General features: G+C 46.6%; 1 protein-coding gene across 1 annotated transcript in view; it reads right to left on the bottom strand.

Annotated features, from left to right (window-relative positions):
- The window catches only part of nxn (nucleoredoxin), a 225566-nt gene that overhangs the window by 32210 nt on the left and 171820 nt on the right, over nucleotides 1-21536 (bottom strand). Inside the window, exon 5 of the mRNA XM_060848012.1 lies at nucleotides 19919-20025. Coding sequence (XP_060703995.1) covers nucleotides 19919-20025 — 107 coding nt within the window. The remainder of the gene's footprint in view (nucleotides 1-19918; nucleotides 20026-21536) is intronic.

Here is a 21536-nt window from a genome sequence, read left to right as displayed (position 1 = left end):
GTGGGAGACTTTCAGCCTCAGAGTCACAGTCATAGAGATGTACAGCATGAAAACAGAACCTTCGGTCCAACCCATCTATGCCGACTAGATATCCCAACCCATTCTAGTTTCACCTGCCAGCACCCGGCCTCTATCCCTCCAAACCCTTCCTATTCATATACCCATCCAGATGCCTTTTAAATGCTGTAATTGTACCAGCCTTCACCACTTCCTCTGGCAGCTCATTCCATACACGTACCACCCTCTGCATGAAAAGGTTACCTTTTATATCTTTCCCCTCTCACCCTAAACCTGTGCTCTCTAGTTTTGGACTCTCCCAACCCAGGGAAAATAGCTTATTTGTTTATCCTATCTATGTCCCTCATGATTTTATAAACCTCTATAAGGTCATCCCTCAGCCTCCGACACTCCAGGGAAAACAGCCCCAGCCTATTCAGCCTCTCCCTATAGCACAAATCCTCCAACCCTGGCAACATCTTTGTAAATCTTTTCTGAACTCTTTCAAATTTGGCAATATATTTCCGATAGGAAGGAGACCAGACTTACACACAATATTCCAAACTGGCCTAACCAATGTCCTGTACAGCTGCAACACGACCTCCTAAACCCTGTACTCAATACTCAGACCAATAAAGGAAACCAAATGCCTTCTTCACTATCCTATCTACCTGCGACTCCACTTTCAAGGAGCTATGAACATGCACTCCAAGGTCTCTTTGTTCAGCAACACTCCCTAGGACCTTACCATTAAGTGTATAAGTCCTGTTCTGATTTGCTTTCCCAAAATGCAGCATCTCGCATTTATCTAAGTTAAACTCCATCTGCCTCTTCTCAGCCCATTGGCCCATCTGATCAAGATCCTGTTGTAATCTGAGATAACCTTCTTCGCTGTCCACTACACCTCCAATTTTGGTGTCATCTGCAAACTTACTAACTGAACCTCTTATGCTCACATCCAAATCATTTATATAAATGATGAAAAGTAGTGGACCCAGCCTAGTGGTCACAGGCCTCCAGTCTGAAAAATAACTGTCCACCACCACCCTCTGTCTTCCAGCTTTGAGCCAGTTCTGCATCCAAATTGTTAGTTATCCCTGTATTGCGTGAGATCTAATTTGCTAATCAGTCTCCCATGGGGAACCTTGTCGAACGCCTGACTGAAGTCCATATAGATCAGTCTATTGTTCTGCCCTCATCAATCCTCTTTGTTACTTCTTCAAAAAGTTCAATCAAGTTCGTGAGACATGATTTCCCACACATTAAGCCATATTGACTATCCCTAATCAGTCCTTGCCTTTCCAAATATATATACACCCTGTCCATCAGGATTCCCTCCAACAACTTGCCCACCAGCAAGGTCAGGCTCACTGGTCTACAGCTCCCTGGCTTGTCCTTACCACCCTTCTTAAATAGTGGCACCACATTAGCCAACCTTCAGTCTTCCGGCACCTCACCTGTGACTATCAATGAGACAAATATCTCAGCAAGGGACCCAGCAATCACTTCCTTAGCTTCCCACAGAGTTCGAGGGTACACCTGATCAGGTCCTGAGGATTTATCCACTTTTATGTTTTTTAAGTCATCTAGCACTCCCTCCTCTGTACTATAGACATTTTTAAAGATGTCACCATCTATTTCCCTACATTCTATATCTTCCATGTCCTTTTCCACAGTAAATACTGATGCAAAATACTTATTTAGTATCTCCACTTCTCCTGCGGCTCCACACAAAGATCACCTTGCTGATCTTTGCTGGGCCCTGTTTTTTCCCAATTACCCTCTTGTCCTTAATGCATTTGCAAAAACCCTGTGGATTCTCCTTAATTCTATTTGCCCAAGTTATCTCATGTCCCCGTTTCACCCTCCTGATTTCCCTCTTAAGTATACCCCTACTGCTTTTATACTCTTCTAAGGATTCACTCGATCTACCCTGTCTATATCTGACATACGCTTCCTTCTTTTTCTTAACCAAACCCTCAATTTCTCTAGTCATCCGGCATTCCCCATATCTACCAGCTTTTCCTTTCAATTTAACAGGAATATACTGTCTTCGGACTCTTGTTATGTCCTTTCTGAAGGCTTCCCATTTTCCAGCCGTCCCTTTACCTGCCAACATCTGCCCCCAATCAACTTTTGAAAGTTCTTGTCTAATAACTTCAAAATTAACCTTCCTCCAATTTAGAAATTTTAACTTTTAGATCTGGTCTACCCTTTTCCATCACTATTTTAAAACTAATAGAATTATGGTGGCTGGCCCCAAAGTGCTCCCCCACTGACACCTCAGTCACCTGCCCTGCCTTATTTCCCAAGAGTAGGTCACAATTTGCATCTTCTCCAGTAGGTACATCCACATACTGAATCAGAAAATGTTCTTGTACACTCATAACAAATTCCTCTCCATCTAAACCCTTAACATGGCAATTCCAGTCTATGTTTGGAAAGTTAAAATCCCCTACCATAACCACCCTATTATTCTTACAGATAACTGAGATCTCCTTACAAATTTGTTTCTCAATTTCCCACTGACTATTAGGGGGTCTATACTACCACCCCAATAAGGTGATCATCCCTTTCTCAGTTCCACCCAGATAACCTTCCTGGATGTACTTCTGGGAATATCCTCCCTCAGCACAGTTGTAATGCTATCCCTTATCAAAAACGCCACTCCCACTCCTCTCTTGCCTCCCTTTCTGTCCTTCCTGTAGCATTTGTATCCTGGAACATTAAACTACCATTCTCATCCATCTGAGTTTTAGGTTGGTGAAACAGAACCTGAGACTAGAAATAGTTGTTTGGCAGCCATCAACAAAGGGATCCAGTTTTCTGGCAATTAAAGGGAATGTCTTAGCTCCCTCAAAGCTTGGCTAGGCTGCTTTCCTAAAAATCACAAGTTCTTGTGTTCAGCAAGTGCATCACAGCCCACATCAACCGGTTGACCTCATATTCAGGAAATGAAAAGTTCTCTTATACTTTAGTGAAAACTCCTTCTAATGCAGAAAGTGCCCAAACAGTTCAATATCTTCTAGTTTTCCACACAGTTTACAAATGCTTACAGTACACAAACTGGATGATATGTTTCCTGATGTCCACATTATCCTGCTGGTATCTGGTTTCAGAAACGCAGAAATGTGATCGATTCCTCAGAGTCCTTTCTTTGCTCTTAACTAACCATTCAACCGTATCCACAAAAGCAGCTCAGCACCAGTTACTAGGAGGTAATTAGAGATGCGCTACAAGAGCCCATGCAAATGCCAGATTGACTGTGAATGAATAGGTCTGTTCTCTAATATACCAGCAGGGGGCAGGTGTATGGTGAGGGGGGTGGAGCAGTGTTTAAAGGTCTCCTACTGGAAGTTAACTAAAACCTTCTGGTTAACTCACACTGATGCAGGGTATTTCACAACCTGAGGATGCAGCCAATGACATGTTTCTGAAATGTGGTCACTGTTATAAATACCTTAAAATACACAGCAGGCTATAAGTTGCAAGGGAAATCAGCCCTTTATTGGGCAGTACACATTGTACTGAGAGAAGGCGAAATCTGAAGCAGTCCATCTTTAGTCAGCTCTACCCCCCCTGGCAAAGTTAAACTTGTAAGCTTCCAAACTGAGAAACGACTTTTCGAAACCACCCCGCAGAATAGTCAGGAGTTATTAAGCATTTTTACAGCCCAGCCACACCATAATGTTGGCATCTCCTGTCGAGATGGATGATAGGGGTTGAGAAAAATGAAGAGCAAAGGAAATATGCATCAGCTGCAGCTCAGCGGGTAGTGCTCTTGCTGCTGAGTCAACGGGCTGTGGGTTTGAAACATACTCTGGAATCTGAGCAGCAAGTTCCTGCAGCTGCTGGAGTCTGCAGTGAAAACAAAAAAAATGCTTGAGATCACAGTGGGGGTATCAGGCAGCATCCACGAAGAGAGAGCAAGCTAACCTCTTGAGTCTAGATGACCCTTTGTCAGGGGTCATGTGGAGGGTACTGCATTGATGCAATCGTGTGAAGGTGGAGTGCTGGGGGAAAAGAATGTTGACAGTGCAGACTAAATGTTCAGAACGTAAGAAAGGCAGAACAATGACTCCGGCCTATCACCCTCACCTTGACCTCCTTCCACCTATCGCATTTCCAACGCCCCTCCCCCAAGTCCCTTCTCCCTACCTTTTATCTTAGCCTGCTGGACACACTTTCCTCATTCCTGAAGAAGGGCTCATGCCCGAAACGTCGACTCTCCTGTTCCTTGGATGCTGCCTGACCTGCTGCGCTTTTCCAACGACACATTTTCAGCTCTGATCTCCAGCATCTGCAGTCCTCACTTTCTCCTAGAACAATGGTGTGTCCAACTGCTAGACTGGAAAGGACAGACAGTCCCACTGAAGTGGGGGGGGGGGGGGGGGGGGGGGTGGTGTATGGGAGAGAGGACATGGTGACAGAGACACAGAAGCTAAAGGAAGGGGAGTGGGTTCACAATCTAGATGCACTGAATTCAATATGAAGTCCAGTGAGCACAATGAGGTCAGCTGACTAGATGCAGTGCTAAAGGAGTGCTGCACTGTCATTAGTGCTGGGTTTCAGATCAGATCTTAACAGATGCACTGTCTTACTGGATAGAAGCTGGATAGATGTGATCCCATTAAACTATAAGGATGAGCAGGAGGCCATTCAGCCCCTCGAGCCTGTTCTGCCATTCAGCCTGACTCGACATACCTCATGTCCACTTTCCTACATTTTCCCAATAACCCTTGATTCATCGACTGCTCAAGAATCTGTCTCAGCCTTAAGTACATACAAGCACTCTGCCCCCACAGCTGGCTGTGGCACGGACTTCCTTAGATTCTCGACCCTCTGGAGAGAAGGGATTGCTGGAAAGGAACAGGGGAGCATCTTAGTGAATACCTGCCTCTCAAACAACATCACAGAAACAGATTCTCTTGTCAGTGTCACATTTCCTGTATGCAAATTAGCTGCTGTGTTCTCGAGATTATCACAACAACTGCGTTTTAAATGTGCTTCAAGATTCCACAAACAACACTGAGATAAATGACCAGATAATCTCGTTCAGGTGTTGGATCGGATTCCTCAGAGTGCTGGGGAGAACTACAGTTTGTCTTTGAAATCACACTATCAGACCGTTAAGATCAGTTTTGGCCAGCCCACAGGGTCTTGCTTTAATGTCTCACCCCAAAGATGGTACCTCCAACTCTCTCAGCATTCAACTGGCGCCCCAGGCTAAATATTAAGCCCCACACTTGGATTGAACCCACAACCTTCTGACTCACCTGATAGTCAACTGGAAGCATTCACATAGAGTCATACAGATTTCTAGCACGAAAACAGATCCTTAGGTCCAACTCGACCAGATATCCTAACCTAATCTTGTCCCATTTGCTAGCACTTGGCCCATATCCCTCCCAACCCTTCCTATTCATCTACCTATCCACATGCCTTTTAAATGTTGTAATTGTGCCAGCCTCCACCACTTCCTCTGGCAGCTCATTCCATACATATACCACCATCTGCATGAAAAAGTTGCTACTTAGGTCTCTTTTATATCTTTCCCCTCTCACCCTAAACCTGTCCCCTCTTGTTTTGGACACTCCCAACCCAGGGAAAATATCTTATCTGTTTATCCTATCTATGTCTGTCATGATTTTATAAACCTCTATAAGGTCACCCCTCAGCCTCCGACGCTCCAGGGAAAACAGCCCTAGCCTGTTCAGCCTCTCCCTGTAGCTCAGATCCTCCAACCCTGGCAACATCCTTGTAAATCTTTTCTGAACCCTTTCAAGATTCACAACATCCAACCAATAGGAAGGAGACCAGAATTACATGTAATATTCCAACAGTGGCCTAACCAATTACCTGTACAGCCGCAACATGACCTCCCAACTCCTTTACTCAACACCCTGACCAATAAAGGAAAGCATACCAAATGCTTCTTCATTATCCTATCTACCTGCGACTCCACTTACAATGAGCTATGAACCTGCACTCCAAGGTCCCTTTGTTCAGCAATACTCCCTAGGACTTTACCATTAAGTATATAAGTTCTGCTCTGATTTGCTTTCTCAAAATGCAGCACCTCGCATTTATCTGAATTAAACTCCATCTGCCACTTCTCAGCCCATTGGCCCATCTGGTCAAGATCCTGTTGTAATCTGAGGTAACCCTCTTCGCTGTCCACTACCCCTCCAATTTTGGGGTCATCTGCAAACTTACTAACTATGCCTCTGATGTTCACATCCAAATCATTTATATAAATCATGAAAAGTAGTGGACCCAGCAGCGATCCTTATGGCACTCTACTGGTCACAGGCCTTCAGTCTGAAAAACAACCTTCCACCACCCTCTGTTTTCTACCTTTGAGCCAGTTCTGTATCCAAATGGCTAGTTCTCCCTGTATTCTTTGATGTTAATGATCCAATAATCAGTTGCTCACCAGGGACAGATTAACTCTGTGGGCTAGCTTATACTTGAAGCAGTGAAACAACATTATAAGTTTGAAGCAGATAATTCAGCAGTATGACTGATGTCTCTATGTGCGGCCTACAAACCCACAGCAGATAATGGTCAGGCACAGTCGCAACATTGTTTGCACAGTCCTTCAAGCTGAACTCTCTTTAAGGTGCCACCTGGGAAGGGTTGGATGGCCAACTCCTGCACCTATTTTCTATGTTTCAAAAGACATAGCGCGCACGTGAGAAAAGCAACTGCTGAGGAAGAATGACCAGGGTCCTCCATTTCTTGCCTGGGGTTTGCTGCATCGGTTTAAATATGGTCAGACAAAGGAAGTCAAGGTCCACTTCTGGAAGAAGTCAATTATGTTGCGAATATAGTGAAACTAAGAACCCATAACACTACTGCACCCCTCCAACGCAGGCACGGATTGGATCTTCCAAGGTATCACATCACAGACCAGCAAGAAAGAAGCCCGAATTTTCGATTTCTCCTGATTTCAGCCGAGTTTCACTTGGAGAAAGTGAGGAGTGCCAGATGCTAGAGATCAGAGTTGAAAAATGTGCCGCTGGAAAAGCACAGCATTCCTGCTGGAGGGCTTATGCCCGAAACGTCGATTCTCCTGCTCCTCGGATGCTCCCTGACCTGCTGTGCTGTTACAGCGCCACTCTTTTCGAGTTAACAAGCTGTCAGGCAACACAATCACTGTAACGGACTGAAGTCAGTTGTACCCAAAGATTAGATTTCTTACAGTAAGGAAACAGGCCCTTCGGCCCAACAACTCCACACTGATCCTTCGAATAACAACCCACCCAGGCCCATTCCTCTTCCCCAAAACTCCAAAGAAATTAAGCCAATGCATTTAAAGCAAAATCCTGCTCGTAGCTAAACGCATTACCATCCCTGGCCCCTGCAAATATTTAATTTGGTCCTTCCCCTGCGATTTCAACCAATATCTCTCAGACTTTTCCAACACTGAGAACAATCCATTGAAAAGCGATAACATCTCTCACTCATTGGTTTGGAATCTCAATTGCAGTTGGCAAGAAAAGCCAGGATCAGGCAAAAGCAATAACAGTTAAAATGCGATGTGTGCCAATGTTAAAATAAATACCTGGACAGTTCAGCCAGGTGCTGCATCAGTGTGGCATGGTGTCCACCACTTTGACAGTTCCAGTAACCCTTAACCTGCGCCAGCCTATCTTGGTCCAAACTGCCCACGAACAAGCACAAAATTAAACCTGGTACTGGGTTGCCATCTTTTGGGACAATGTCGATACGATATTTAATGCTGTGAAACACCCTGAGAGTATTACCCAACTGACACTAAACTGGGACTCATGGCCAACGAGTTGAGGCTTTAAGCATTGTCCAAGGTGAGTAGAGGTGCTGAGAGGCTTAAAGAGACTGCAGGTAACTGAAAGCATGACCAGCAATTTCAATTCGCAAAGTCTAATAAGAATAAAAGAAGGATCAAAGGGGACAGATAACAAGCAGCCTCCAGCTCCTGGTTCAAAGGCGACAGTGTGGAAGCCTGCAAGCAATTTGTCTGTTTGGAATAAAGATTAGTTTGACAACGTGTCAATGTAGTCCTTGCACAGAGCTGTTGCCTGTGATGTACACTTCAGGCATAATCTGACTTCAAAAGGCCACCTGTCCACGGTGACCATCCTGATATCTAATTTCTGATGATTGAGTAAATCAGCGATGAACCTGGGTCACTTGACTGACCATATGTTTGCAAAGGACCACCTAAAGGCAATCCCACATGGGACCGAGATGTTATAGCACACTTCAAGCTGACCCACACATGAAGGGAAGCCAGAATTCCCAGAGAGGGAATGTCTACTCGAGGTTTAATATTTCCAGGTTGATAGTTTGGGGAAGGGGCGGGTGGGAAAAGAACGAAATTGAAGCCTCAAATTCTTTAAGCACTGGAACTGTCCTGGTGGCTTAAAGCTGCATGCACCGTCCCACTTTAGGAGAGCAGGGGAGATAATTATCAGCTGTCAAACCCAATGGCAGCTTCACTCCAACCCCTTCCCAAAACCTGTAAGTCTCAGAGAATGACCTCCATTCAGTGTTTGATTTTACTGTCCAATTTGGGATTGATGTCCATCCTAATTTGAATTTGGGAAATAATATTTGTACATCCCATCGGGAAATGTGAGGATGATTTTTGGAATTATGAGGTATCATGTTGACCTTGAGCTCCATACTTAAGAGACTGGTTACAAAGCATCAATGTGAGAGTGGGGTGGGGTGCAGGGTCAGGGTGGCATGCCCTTTGGGGGGTTAGTACAGACTTGATGGACCAAACAGCCTCTTTCCACACTGCAGGGATTCTATGAAGAGCAAGTCGACTAGTTCCCACCCTCCACTGTCCTTTCACTATCAATCAAACATCACCGAGCCATTCTAATCCCATTTTCCAGCATTTTGTCCGTAGCCTTGTACGATTTGGCATCACAAGTGCACATTTAAACATTTCTTCAATGTGATGAGGGTTCCCTCCCTTCCCCACCCATACAGGCAGCGATGAGGGTTTCCTGTCTCCCCCATCCTTACAGGCAGTGATGAGGGTTCCCTCGCTCCCCTACCCTTACAGGCAGTGATGAGGATTTTCTGTCTCCCCCACCCTTACAGGCAGTGATGAGGATTCCCTGTCTCTCCCATCTTTACAGGCAGTGATGAGGATTTCCTTCTCTCCCACCCTTACAGGCAGTGATGAGGGTTCCCTCCCTCCCCCACCCCTACAGGCAGTGATGAGGATTCCCTGTCTCCCCCACCCTTACAGGCAGTGAGGAGGGTTTCCTGTCTGCCCCACCCTTACAGGCAGTGATGAGGGTTCCCTCCCCCCCCCACCAACCTTAGAGGCAGTGAGTTTCAGATTGCCCACCACCCTTTGGGCAAAACACAAAATCCTCAAATCCCCTCCTGCCCCTTATCATCAATCCATTCCCCCAGTTATTGATCCCCAGTTTCTTCCTGTTTACCGTGTCCCTGCCCCTCAGAATGTTATACATCTCACCTTGAGGATGGATGAAGTAAAACAAAAAATGGATGGAGGGAAACTAATGGGACTGCTGTTGATAGGAAGCCCGAACAAACTGGAAGGACCGAATGGTCTCTTTCTGTGCGGTTGACCATTTCACCCACTACCAATACCATCCTGAGACAAATAAAGGAGGGTAGGCCTGGAGAGCATTCACCTCACTGTGGGGAGGTTACAAGATTTTACACAGGGTTTAATTTAAAAGATCCATATTAAGAATGATACCTAGTCAGTGCAGCCGCTATTGATCTGAAAATTCTCAGCGGTAATGTGTGTGACTTCTCAGAGTGGGGTTCTCTACGTTTCCTTAGTCACCTCCGTAACCCACTGGCCTCAGACAGAAAATATTCTAATTCTCTACAGAGTCTTGACAAGGTCCTGGCTGCAGACCAGAAAAATCACTTCCTGGATTTCACGGTTCAATTACAACACTTTAAAATAAATCTCTGGCATGGATTATTAAAATTTCAGGGATTTACAGGGGAAGTTTATATTACTTACTGCTTTCACAGTGACACAGCACTGCTCTAGATTGCTGGGGCTGGGTTTTGTTCTGGGTTCTTGACTCCAACATCAGGATTGTTTTGCAGGGTCACAATCCTAACCTAGTCAATCTCATAAATCAGTCCCCCCCCCCGCCCCACCGATCATCGACAATAGTTTCATGATTAGACTGTTAATCCCAGATTGTGTTTTAACCGAATTTAAATTCCACCATGACAGATTTGAACTTGGAACCCCAGAATTGTTCCTGATTGGTTGTCTCCTGATGGTACCAGATGGGGATGGCACAGGGAGGCTATTCACCCACTGTGCCTGCACCCACTCTTCAAATGGGCATTAGAGACATAGAGATGGACGGCATGGAAACAGACCCTTCAGTCCAACCCATCCATGCCGACCAGATATCCCAACCCAATCTAGTCCTAACCCAGTGCCAATCTCCTGCGTTTTTCCCATATCCCTGCACACCATTTCTACATACAGATCACCCAATGCCTCTCCTGAGTGCCCTGGCTCCACCACATTTCCAGGAACGCATTGCCATGCCCGCACTACTTGCTACCTGAGAAAGCTTATCCTTACTTCACCCTTGTTTGTTCCCCCGGTCACTTTAAATTTATTTCTTCTTGCTTTGAATGGGAACAGCTCCCCCCTGTCTACTCTGTCCAGTTCACTCATGATTTCGAAAACCTCAGTCAGCTCCGCACTCAGCCTTCCTCTCTCCAAGGAGAACACTCTATCCCCATCACTGCTCCTTCCCATCCCTGGATCCATTCTTATAAATCACTTTGGCACTCTCTTCAGTGCATTCACATCCATCCTGTAATGTGATACCCAGAACTATGCTCGATACTTCAGCTGGGGTCTAACAAGTGTCTTATACAATTTCAACATCACCACCCTGTTATTCTGCTCCATGCCTCGATTAATAAAGCCCAGGTGCCATCTGCTTTATTAACTGCTCTCCACCTGTACTGCCACCTTCAGAGCTAGTGGGCGGTGGCGGGGGGGTATGAGCATTTGAAGGAGGGGGAAGGGACAGTTGGAAGAGGCAGAATGGCGAGTTAGCTGGGGGACTGGAGAGTTGGAGGAGGGGGAAATGCAGAGTTTGAAAGGGGATGGAGAGTTGGTGGAGATGGTGGTGAGTTGGTGGAGGGGGTTGGTGATGAGGGGATGGAGATGGGGTATACAGGGGGGTGGAAGCTATAGGCATGGCATGGGGAAATGAGGTAATAGAGAGAGAGAAAAAAAATCAAAGCCTGATCAGAGGTTGCACTTATTTTTAAGAAAAGGCAGTGTGTGGGGAGCACTGGTGTTGTGGAGGTCACTGGGACTAGTAATCTAGAACCCAGGGAAATATTCTGGGGACATGTGTTCGAATCCCAGCATGGAAGACTGAAATAAATAAAATCCTGAAGTGAAAACCTGGTGACCCAGGTAGCCACTGTCGATCACTGTAGGAACCCATCCTCTCCAATAATGTCCTTCAGGATTTGATCCCTTGACCTGGTCTGGCCCAATGGAGATGGATCTAAACTGCCCTCTCCAGCTGGTGACTCCCACATCCCGTGGGCAGATAGAACAGAAACAACTGAAATGTTCGGGTAGAATTGCAGCTGCAGCTTCCAGACAAGACCCTACAGAAGAAGGGAAAGAGGGAGCTGGAAGAGGAAGGTAACTGAGACAAATCCTGGATTCAAATGTACTCATCCTCCTTCCATCTATAACGTGTGGGAACACAGGAACGTAAGGACTAGGAGCAGGAGTAGGCCATCCCGTCCCTTGAGCCTGCTCTGCCGCTCAATAAGATCATGGCTGGCTTTTTCATGAACTCAGCTCCACTCACCTGCTGGCTCACCATAACCCTTAATCCCTTGACTGTTCACAAATCTATCTCCCTTTGCCTTAAAAACATTCAACTGCTTCACTGGGCAGGGAATTCCACAGATTCACAACCCTCTGGATGAATCGGCAGCATGGTGACTCAGTGGTTAGCCCTGCTGCCTCACAGCACCAGGGTCCCAGGTTGATTCTAGCCTCGGGCGACTCTCTGTGTGGAGTTTGCACATTCTCCCTGTGTCTGCGTGGGTATCCTCTGGGTGCTCGAGTTTCTTCCCACAGTCCAAAGATGTGCAGGTCAGGTGAATTGGCCATGCTAAATTGCCCATAGTGCTAGGTGCATTAGTCAGAGGGAAATGGGTCTGGATGGGTTACTCTTTGGAGGGTCGGGATGGACTGGTTGGGCCGAACGGCCTGTTTCCACACTGTAGGGAAGTTCCTTGTCAACTCAGTCCTAAATCTGTCCCCTAGTTCGAGTTTCACCCACCTGTGGAATCTTCCTCCCTGTTTCTATCACATCCATTTTCTTCATAATTGTTGGTGTTTCTATAAGATCCTCTCCTCATTCCTTTAAATTCCAATGAGTTAAGAACTATAGCACTGACTAAAAGTGTAGCTTTTAAAAGGGAACTGCCTCAATACAGCATCAGTTTGCGTACAAGCAGAATTTTGGAGACCAGTTTTGTTAAATTAATAATCACAGATTCTTCCTCCACGTTGGTAATGCTTCTAAGTGATTGAGAAGCATGTTTACTTTAAGTAAAATCCAGAGAAGTAGTTTACAATGAAACAAAATGGCACAGTGGTTAGCACTACTGTCTCACAGCACCTGAGACCCGGGTTCAATTCCCGACTCAGGCGACTGACTGTGTGGAGTTTGCACATTCTCCCCGTGTCTGTGTGGGTTTCCTCCGGGTGCTTCGGTTTCCTCCCACAGTCCAAAGATGTGCAGGTCAGGTGAATTGGCCATGCTAAATTGCCCGTAGTGTTAGGTAAGGGGTAAATGTAGGGGTATGGGTGGGTTGTGCTTCGGCGGGTCAGTGTGGACTTGTTGGGACGAAGGGCCTGTTTCCACACCGTAAGTAATCTAAAAATAAGAATGGACCACACAATAAAATTCATAACATTCATAACCTGATCACTTTAAATAACTTGATTAAGTCAAAACCGAACTGCAAGTCAGAAATGCTTTTAGCGGTTACAGCGAATATTCATTTTCTTGAATATTGGTTCTCAAATGTTTTCATTCCTGAGAAACTAGGATGGACATTTAAGGAGATGTACAAAAACCTGCTTATTTTAGCTGAAAAATAGCTGTTCAACTTTTACCATCACAGAGAACTTCAGAAGGACAGGAACTTTCTATGGAGCAGAGTGGGACCATGATGGTATATCTGGAAACCAATGAACTGAGATGATCACAAATTCCTGACAGATTTCTTTCCAATGAGAGCAGAAGGCAGACATAGTAGTCGGGAGTGTGGTGCTGGAAAAGCACAGCAAGTCAGGAGCATCTGAGGAGGAGAATCAACATTTTGGGCATAAGCCCTTCATCAGGAATGAGGCTTGTGGGCCGGGGGGGGAGCTGAGAGATAAATGGGAGGGGGTGAGGCTCGGGGTGGGGGTAGGTAGCTGGGAATGCGATAGGTAGATGCAGGTGAGGGTGAAGGTGATAGGTCAGAGAGGAGGGTGGAGCGGATAGATGGGAAAGGTGATGGACAGGTCAAGAGGGCAGTGTAGAGTTGAAGGCTTGGGACTGGGATAATGTGGGGGGAGGAGAAATGAGGAAGCTGTTGAAATCCACATTGATCCCGTGTGGTTGCAGGGTCCCAAGGTGGAATATGAGGCGTTCTTCCTCTGGGTGTCAGGTGGTAATGGTTTGACGGTGGAGAAGGCCCAGGACCTGCATGTCCTTGACAGAGTGTGAGGGGGAATTGAAGTGTTCAACCATGGGTGGCAGAAGTGGCAGAAGATGATGCGATTGCCGCACATGGCTGCAATTTGGAATACTGTGTGCAATTCCAGTCTTCCTTCTATAGGAAGGCTGCTGTGAAACATGAAAGGGTTCAGAAAAGATTTACAAGGATGTTGCCAGGGTTGGAGGGTTTGAGCTACAGGGAGAGGCTGAATAGGCTGGGGCTGTTTTCCCTGGAGCATCAGAGGCTGAGGGGTGACCTTATAGAGGTTTATTAAATTATGAGGGACATGGATAGGATGAATAGACAAGGTCTCTTCCCTGGGGTGGGGGAGTCCAGAACTAATGGGCATGGATTTAGGGTGAGAGGGGAAACGTTTGAAAGGGACCTAAGGGGCAACGTTTTCATGCAGAGGGTGGTGCGTTATGGAATGAGCTGCCAGAGGAAGTGGTGGAGGCTGGTATAATTGCAACATTTAAAAGGCATCTGGATGGGTATATGAATAGGAAGGGTTTGGAGGGATATGGGCCGGGTGCTGGCAGGTGGGACTAGATTGGGTTGGGTTATCTGGTCGGCATGGACGGGTTGGACCGAAGGGTCTGTTTCCGTGCTGTACATCTCTATGACTCTGATTGATAAACAGAGCCATGAGAATGCAAGAGCAGAGTATTCGTACTGGAACCGAGCAAATCACTGGGCAAGCCTCAAACTGGAGAAAGGTGGACAACTTCAGGGCAGGCACCTCAGAGAAAACGCAAAGCCTTTGAATGGATACCGCGGGGGTTAATCCAGGATGTTAACGGGGATGACGAAATTCATCCTGGAAGACAGCAGACTTTTCCTTTAGACTGAAGAAAGTTAAGACCAAAAGATGTCACAGTAGTGGGCCATTCAGCCCATTGAGTCTGCTCTGCTATTCGATGAGGTTATAACTGATCTGATAACACTCAACTCCACTTTCCCGCTTTATCCCTGTAATCCAGGATTCCCTCACTGATTAAAAGTCTATCTCAGCTTTGAACGTACTTAAAGACCTAGCCGCAAAGGATGGTTAAAGGGTAGCTCATCGAGACTTGCAAGGTGATGAGAGATATTGACGGACAGATGGAGAAAATGATGGGTATCATCTAGAAGGGGAAGGGAAAAACACTGTTTCTCTTTCGATGGAGATCCGTATCACTTGCTCCAAGTGGATGTCAGATCGACTCTGAGCAAATCGAAAAGGGAGGGGGTCAGGTACTGGAGGTGGAGAAACTTGACAGAGTGACGCACAAAAACAGGGGTAAGGGGCTAACCACAACCCGGCGACTCTCAGAGGCAGGACATCAGCCTCATTCTGCTCCTGAGTATGATCTTAGCCTTCTCCGATCCAATAGTCACGGCTTCAGCCCCAGTGGCATCTGGTAACCCTCCTCAGTAATACAGAACTTCAGCTTTATTTCAAAACTATATTCATTAAAGTCATCTATAAGAACACACAAAAGTTCTAAATCATGTATGTACAGCTTTTGCTGGAATTTTGACATTTCTCAGAGTTTCTCTACAGTTGCAAAACAATATCAAAGACATTTCCTACTTATGCAGGAAACGATTTATGCTCATTTTGAGGCACCAGGAGGGTATGACAACTGATGGATCCTTGACATACTTTAGAAGGAAGACCTCAGAAGGTGGTCTTTCCCCACTGTGCCTCAGCACCAGCTGCCCCAGGCTTTAGTACGTCCCTCAGCACATAGTCCTGGAACTCGGAATGTGCCAGTCTACAACACTTGGTCAGGGCCAACTCCTTGCTCTGGAAGACCAACAAGGTTCGGGCAGACCAAAGAGAGTCTTTTATCAAGGTGATGGTTCTCCAGGCACAGTCGATGTTTGTCTTGGTGTGTGTCCCAGGGAACAGCCCGTAGAGCACAGAGCCATGTGTCGCGGAGCTGTTTGGGATGAACATCGACACAAATCCATGCATCTTCTTCCAGGCTTCCTTCACAAAGGCACATTCCAGCAGGAACTGGGTGACAGTCTGTACCCCGCCCCCACCCAGCAGCTGCTTCGAGGGCAGTGTGCGGTGACACAGACCGACGGGGCCTACAAGCAGGGTCTCACAGGCAGAGCCCTTCTCACCACCAGCCAAGTGATGTCTTGGTGCTTGGTGGAAAGTTCTGGCGGTGAGGCATTCTGCCAAATTACTTTGACAGTCTGTTCAGGGAACAACCTGAGAAGATGCACCCTCTCCTTTTCCCTCAGAGTTTGGAGAACATTACATGCTGACCACTTCCTGTGGTCAAAGGTGCTTTCCTGTAAAACTATTTCCATGAAGGGTAGGTCACACAGAACTGTCCAACTACTGGCAGTGTTCCACGGCACCAAGAATAGACTCATCCTTCGCAACACCGGGGACAGGTACAACCTCAGTACGTTGTGACACTTGGTGTGTGCGTACCGAAGGTCAATGCACAGTTGATGCAGCCGCACACAAAAGCAGCCATGAGGATGAGAGTGGGCTTGGGTACGTCCCTCACCCTCCTTAACCAGAGTTATGTACACGATACCCCTGCAGACACAGTCCATCTTAGACCTCCAGGCGCAGTGGAAGACGAAAAGCTCAGCAGGTTTGGCAGCATCTTGTGAAGAGAAATCAGAGTTCACGTTTCAGATCCGGTGACCCTCCCACAGACGTGGAAGATGGCTCAGGATTGCCTGCCAGCTGACAACCCGGGTGTTTACCTGCATCGGAGAAGGGGCGGTGTACTCATAAGCCCAGCACCTGTCTCACCTTGGCAATATGCCACTCCCAAGTTATTGTGAGGACGGAACAGTACAGCCTCAGAGGAGGCAGGATGGTGAGAGTTGTGGGTGTGGGATCTGAAGTGGATGTGGGCAGGGGTCTGCTTGTTAAGATGATTCCCCACTTTCATATATACCACCCTCCCCCCCGCCCCCGCACCACTGTCCATTCCTCTGACTGTACAGACCAGACTAGATACAGAATTTCTGATGCAAGAACACAAGGACAGTGCTACTGTAGGATTCCTCTGTCGGTGCACAGAAACAAAAGATTTTCAATCAAGGTATTTTGGACAAGAACAGCCAAGCCATACCCGCTGCTGCTAATTAGCTTCCTGTAGTTATTTTTTACTCCATGCCCAGTCCCAGCCCCAACAATGGAGCTGGGATTACACTACACTCAGAGCACAAACAAATTACTGGTCAAACTATAGACAATAGACAATAGGTGCAGGAGTAGGCCATTCTGCCCTTCGAGCCTGCACTAACATTCATTATGATCATGGCTGATCATCCTCAATCAGTATCCTGTTCCTGCCTTATCTCCAACCCTTGATTCCACTATCCTTGAAAGCTCTATCCAACTCTTTCTTAAATGAATCCAGAGACTGGGCCTCCACTGCCCTCAGGGGCTGAGCATTCCACACAGCCACCACTCTCTGGGTGAAGAAGTTTCTCCTCATCTCTGTCCTAAATGGCCTACCCCGTATTTTTAAGCTGTGTCCTCTGGTTCGGCACTCACCCATCACCGGAAACATGTTTCCTGCCTCCAGAGTGTCCAATCCTTTAATAGTCTAATAATAAGTCTATACCAGGGTTTATCACCCACATGAGCCAGTAACTAACCATCAAAGTATTTCTGACCAAGATTATGAGTCACGCACAACTCACTGCAAGGTTAATTCCTACCCATTTCACAGAGTGATCAAATGCTTTGATCTGAAATGTCGGTGATCATTGATCTAATTTCAATTGCATTTTGTCAGAGGGTTTCATCACATGTCAGCGTACAGATTCCACCCCCCCGGCCCACCAGGTGTATGCTCACACAATGGGCTTTTCCCATTGGAATGAAGAAGGATGAGAGGTGACTTGATTGAGGTCTACAAGATGTTGAGAGGCAGAGAGTGAATAGACAGAGACTTTTTGCCAGGGTGGAAATAGCTATCATGAGGGGGCCATAATTGGAGGAAGGTTTAGATGAGATGTCAGAGGGAGGTTCTTCACACAGAGAGTGGTGGGTGTGTAGAATGCAGTGGTAGTAGAGTCAGAGACATTAGGGACATTGAAGTGACTCTTGGATAGGCACATGGAGGATAGTATAATGTCGGGTATGTAGAGCAGCCTGATCTTAGAGTAGGTAAAAGGTCGGCACAACATCAAGGGCCGAAGGGCCTGTACCGTGCTGTATTATTCTGTGTACATCAGCTTGTCCCAATACACCCTGCCAGAAACATAGAGCAACAGAAGCTCAGACACCAGTGGTCACTTCCTTTGTGCATTGAACCTCATGCCACTGAGCATTGCCAACATTGAAGTGAGCTGGAAGACTCTGTTTGACAGTGAACACAAAGTTCCAGCATTGCAATGGCTTTCTGAGCTGCACCCATCCAAGCAAGTGGGGAGTATTCCATCACACCCCCGACTTGTGCCTTGTAGATGGTGGACAGGCTTTGGGAGTCAGGAGGTGAGTTACTCACCTCTATATTGCTAGTCTTGGAGTTGCTGTTGTCACCCCTGGGTTTATATGGCTGGTCCAGGTCAGCTTCTGGTCAATGGTGAACTTCTAGAATGTTGATTCTGGGGTATTCAGCAATGCAATTGCCATTGACCATCAAGGGGCGATAGTTACATTCTCTCGTTTGAGTTGATTATCACCTGCCTTCCTCAAATTGACATGCTCTTCACCCTGAACATTGAGGATTTTGTCAAGATAGTCCATGATTTAGGACGTAGGAAAAGCAATGACCGATATCTGAAGAACACATAATTAAAGGGCAACTTCAATGCGTGTAGGCTGGAATATTGAGGGATGGGAGAGAAGTTAAAGCTGGACAGAGTTCTGGTTAGATTCTAGTTGCAGGAGGGAGGGTATTGAGAGCCTTAAGATAAGAGTTAGACCCTTCAGGAGTGATCTCAGGAAGCAGTTCTCCACACTAAAGCTAGTTGAAATTTGGAACATTCGCTCCCCAAATATTTGTTGAAGCTGGGGTTAATTGCAAACAATAAAACTGAGATGGACAGATTTTCCCTGGCCATGGGATATTCAGGGTCATAACCCCAAGGTTGGCCTATCGGTTTAAATTAATGACCAGGCCAGAGCCAACTGAATGATGGAACAAAAATACAGAGACCGCTGGAGAAACTCAGCACATCAGGTGCGACTCCAATGTTGGAACAGGCTTGAGGGGCTGAATGGTGTCCTCCTATTCCTGTGTTACGGGCCTACCTTTTATTCATTTATGGGATGAGGGTGTCGCTGGCTGGGCCAGCATTTAATGCCCATCCCTAATTGCCCCAGAGGGCAGTTAAGAGTCAACCACATTGCTGTGGGTCTGGAGTCACATGTAGGCCAGACCAGGGTAAGGATGGCAGTTTCCTTCCTTAAAGGGCATTAATGAATCAGAGGGGTTTTTACCTGACAATGGCTAATCATCATTAGCCTCCTAATTTCAGATTCTCACTGAATTCAAATTCTAGCAGCTGCTGTGGTGCAACTCGAACATTGGTCCCCAGGACATTACCTTGGGTTACTGGGATTAACAATCCAGCGATAATACCCTAGGCCAACACCTCTGCCTAAAGGTAACCCAGTAAGATGATTTTGACTCCAATTTCTACTCCAAATGTGTGTTGGCGGGTGCAATGAGTTCTACTCACTGGTTACTCCACCCTGCAGTGGCTGGCTGGACGAGGACAGAGACAGACTGGAGCCAACTCAGCGGGCAGTTTTAAACAAATCCGCTGCACACTTTCGGGTTCAAGCATGAAGCAAACATTTTGGGATTTCCACCCCCAACCGTACAGCAGCTCCTCACATCTGTGCGGTTAAATCAACATTGGAGAGGCGATGTAAGTAGCGATTTGAAAAAAGGAGAGAGTGAGGACTGGACAGGATGTTGCTGGAAAAACACAGCCGGTCAGGCAGCATCCGAGGAGCAGGAAAATTGTTGTTTCAAGCTTCAGCTATTCATCAGGAATGCAGCTCTTCCTCATTCCTGATGAGGAGCTGATGCCCGAGACGTCGATGCTCCTGCTCCTCGGTTGCTGCCTGACCGGCTGTGCTTTTCCAGCACCACATGTTTTGACAGCAATTTAAACAACGCAATATCAGACCGGTCGGGTTACCATGAATGATGTTCGCTACATGTACCTTGTATGCCATAATTCCAATTGAGCCGTGACCTTCTGGCTTCATCGGTGTACGGTACAGCTAACCACGGCATCTCGTTAAAATACTGTTTAAAGGAGTCTTCTGACCTGAGGGGTAAAGAATGGCAGCACTGAAACAGTCTGGTGTGTTTTTTTTTTACAAACGGTTATGAGTTGACGCAAGGGGTGGAGTGGGTAGTGGGGGGGGGGGCGGAGAAATGCAGTTCAAGAGGCAGCAGATGTTGTTACCACCAATACTTTGGATGGGACGTCCCTCAGAGGGTTGCGCCGATTCGATGGGCTGAATGGCCTCTTACTGCCCGGCAGGGATTTGATGACCCTCTGCCACATTCCTCGTGAGGGTTTTCCTCCTAGTCCAGCCACCCGCCGTTGTCACTACCCTTACCTCCATGGCACCTTACTGACTGCTTCCCCCAAACAAAAAGCGACTGAGGCTGGGGCACGGGAAAGCTGATGGGTATGGCCAAATGCCCAAGCCACAAAATAGGGAGTGCCCACCTCCTGCCTCTCTGGCCTGATATTTATTCATTTACGCGGCGCCTACCAGCTGCCAAAGCCCCAGCAGACTGCCAGCAGTGTTTTGAGCAGTGACACCAAACGTCGGTGACGAAGAGTGATGCCAGTCTGCTGGGAGTTGTCCTCTGTACAACTTCTCCAGCTGAAAACAGGGCATTGCTTGTTCAACGACCTTTCACCCTCACCTCTGCTGTCAGGACAGCCAACTACCTGTGATGTCTACAAACAGGAAGTCGTGGGCTTCTAGACTTTACCACACTGAGCGATCGTCAAAGCTACAATCTCTTTATTCTAAAATGACACAAAATGCTGGAGAAACTCAGCAGCTCTGACAGTATTCAGGGGCAAAAGAAACAGAGTCAACATTCGCTGTTCTAAAGTAGGGCCACACTGGATTTGAATCTCTGTTTTTCTCTTTCTCTGAGTTTCTCCAGCACTTCCTGCTCCCTTTTCAGATTTTCAGCACCAGCCGGACTCTGCTATTATTATAACTTATTTATTTTGTTTAGTTCTGGCAAAAAAAATCAATCTGTAGCATCCATTCTACTCCTCTCTCCACAGGTGTTGCCTGACCTGCTGAGTATTTGTGGCATTTTCTGTTTTTTATTTCAGATTTCCAGCTCCACAGCATTTTCCTTCAGTAACATGTTTCACTTCTTTACCTGTCACATGATCATCCTGTTTTTCGCTTGCATCATCATCATCATCTTTTTTGACATTTAATCTCTCCTGCCATCCATCCAGCCTTTTGTTATAAAATCATCCAGCACAGAACAGACCCTTCAGCCCAACCAGTCCATAGTCCCAAACTAAATTAGTCCCACCTGCCTGCTCCGGGCCCATCTCCTTCCAAACCCTTCTCATTCATGTACTTATCCAAAGGTCCTTTAAACATTGTAACTGTACTCACATCCACCACTTCCTTGAGAAGTTCATTCCACACACGAACCACTCTCTGTTGTCCCTCATGTCCTTTCTCCCCTCACATCAGAAATGTACTCGTTAGTCTTGAATTCCCCAACCCTAGGAATAAAACATCAGCCTTACCTACGGCCCTCCTGACTTTATAAACCTCCAAAGGG

Source organism: Hemiscyllium ocellatum, chromosome 31, assembly GCF_020745735.1.
Source record: "Hemiscyllium ocellatum isolate sHemOce1 chromosome 31, sHemOce1.pat.X.cur, whole genome shotgun sequence".
Lineage (NCBI taxonomy): Eukaryota > Metazoa > Chordata > Chondrichthyes > Orectolobiformes > Hemiscylliidae > Hemiscyllium > Hemiscyllium ocellatum.
This window is presented reverse-complemented; position numbering and strand designations above follow the sequence as displayed.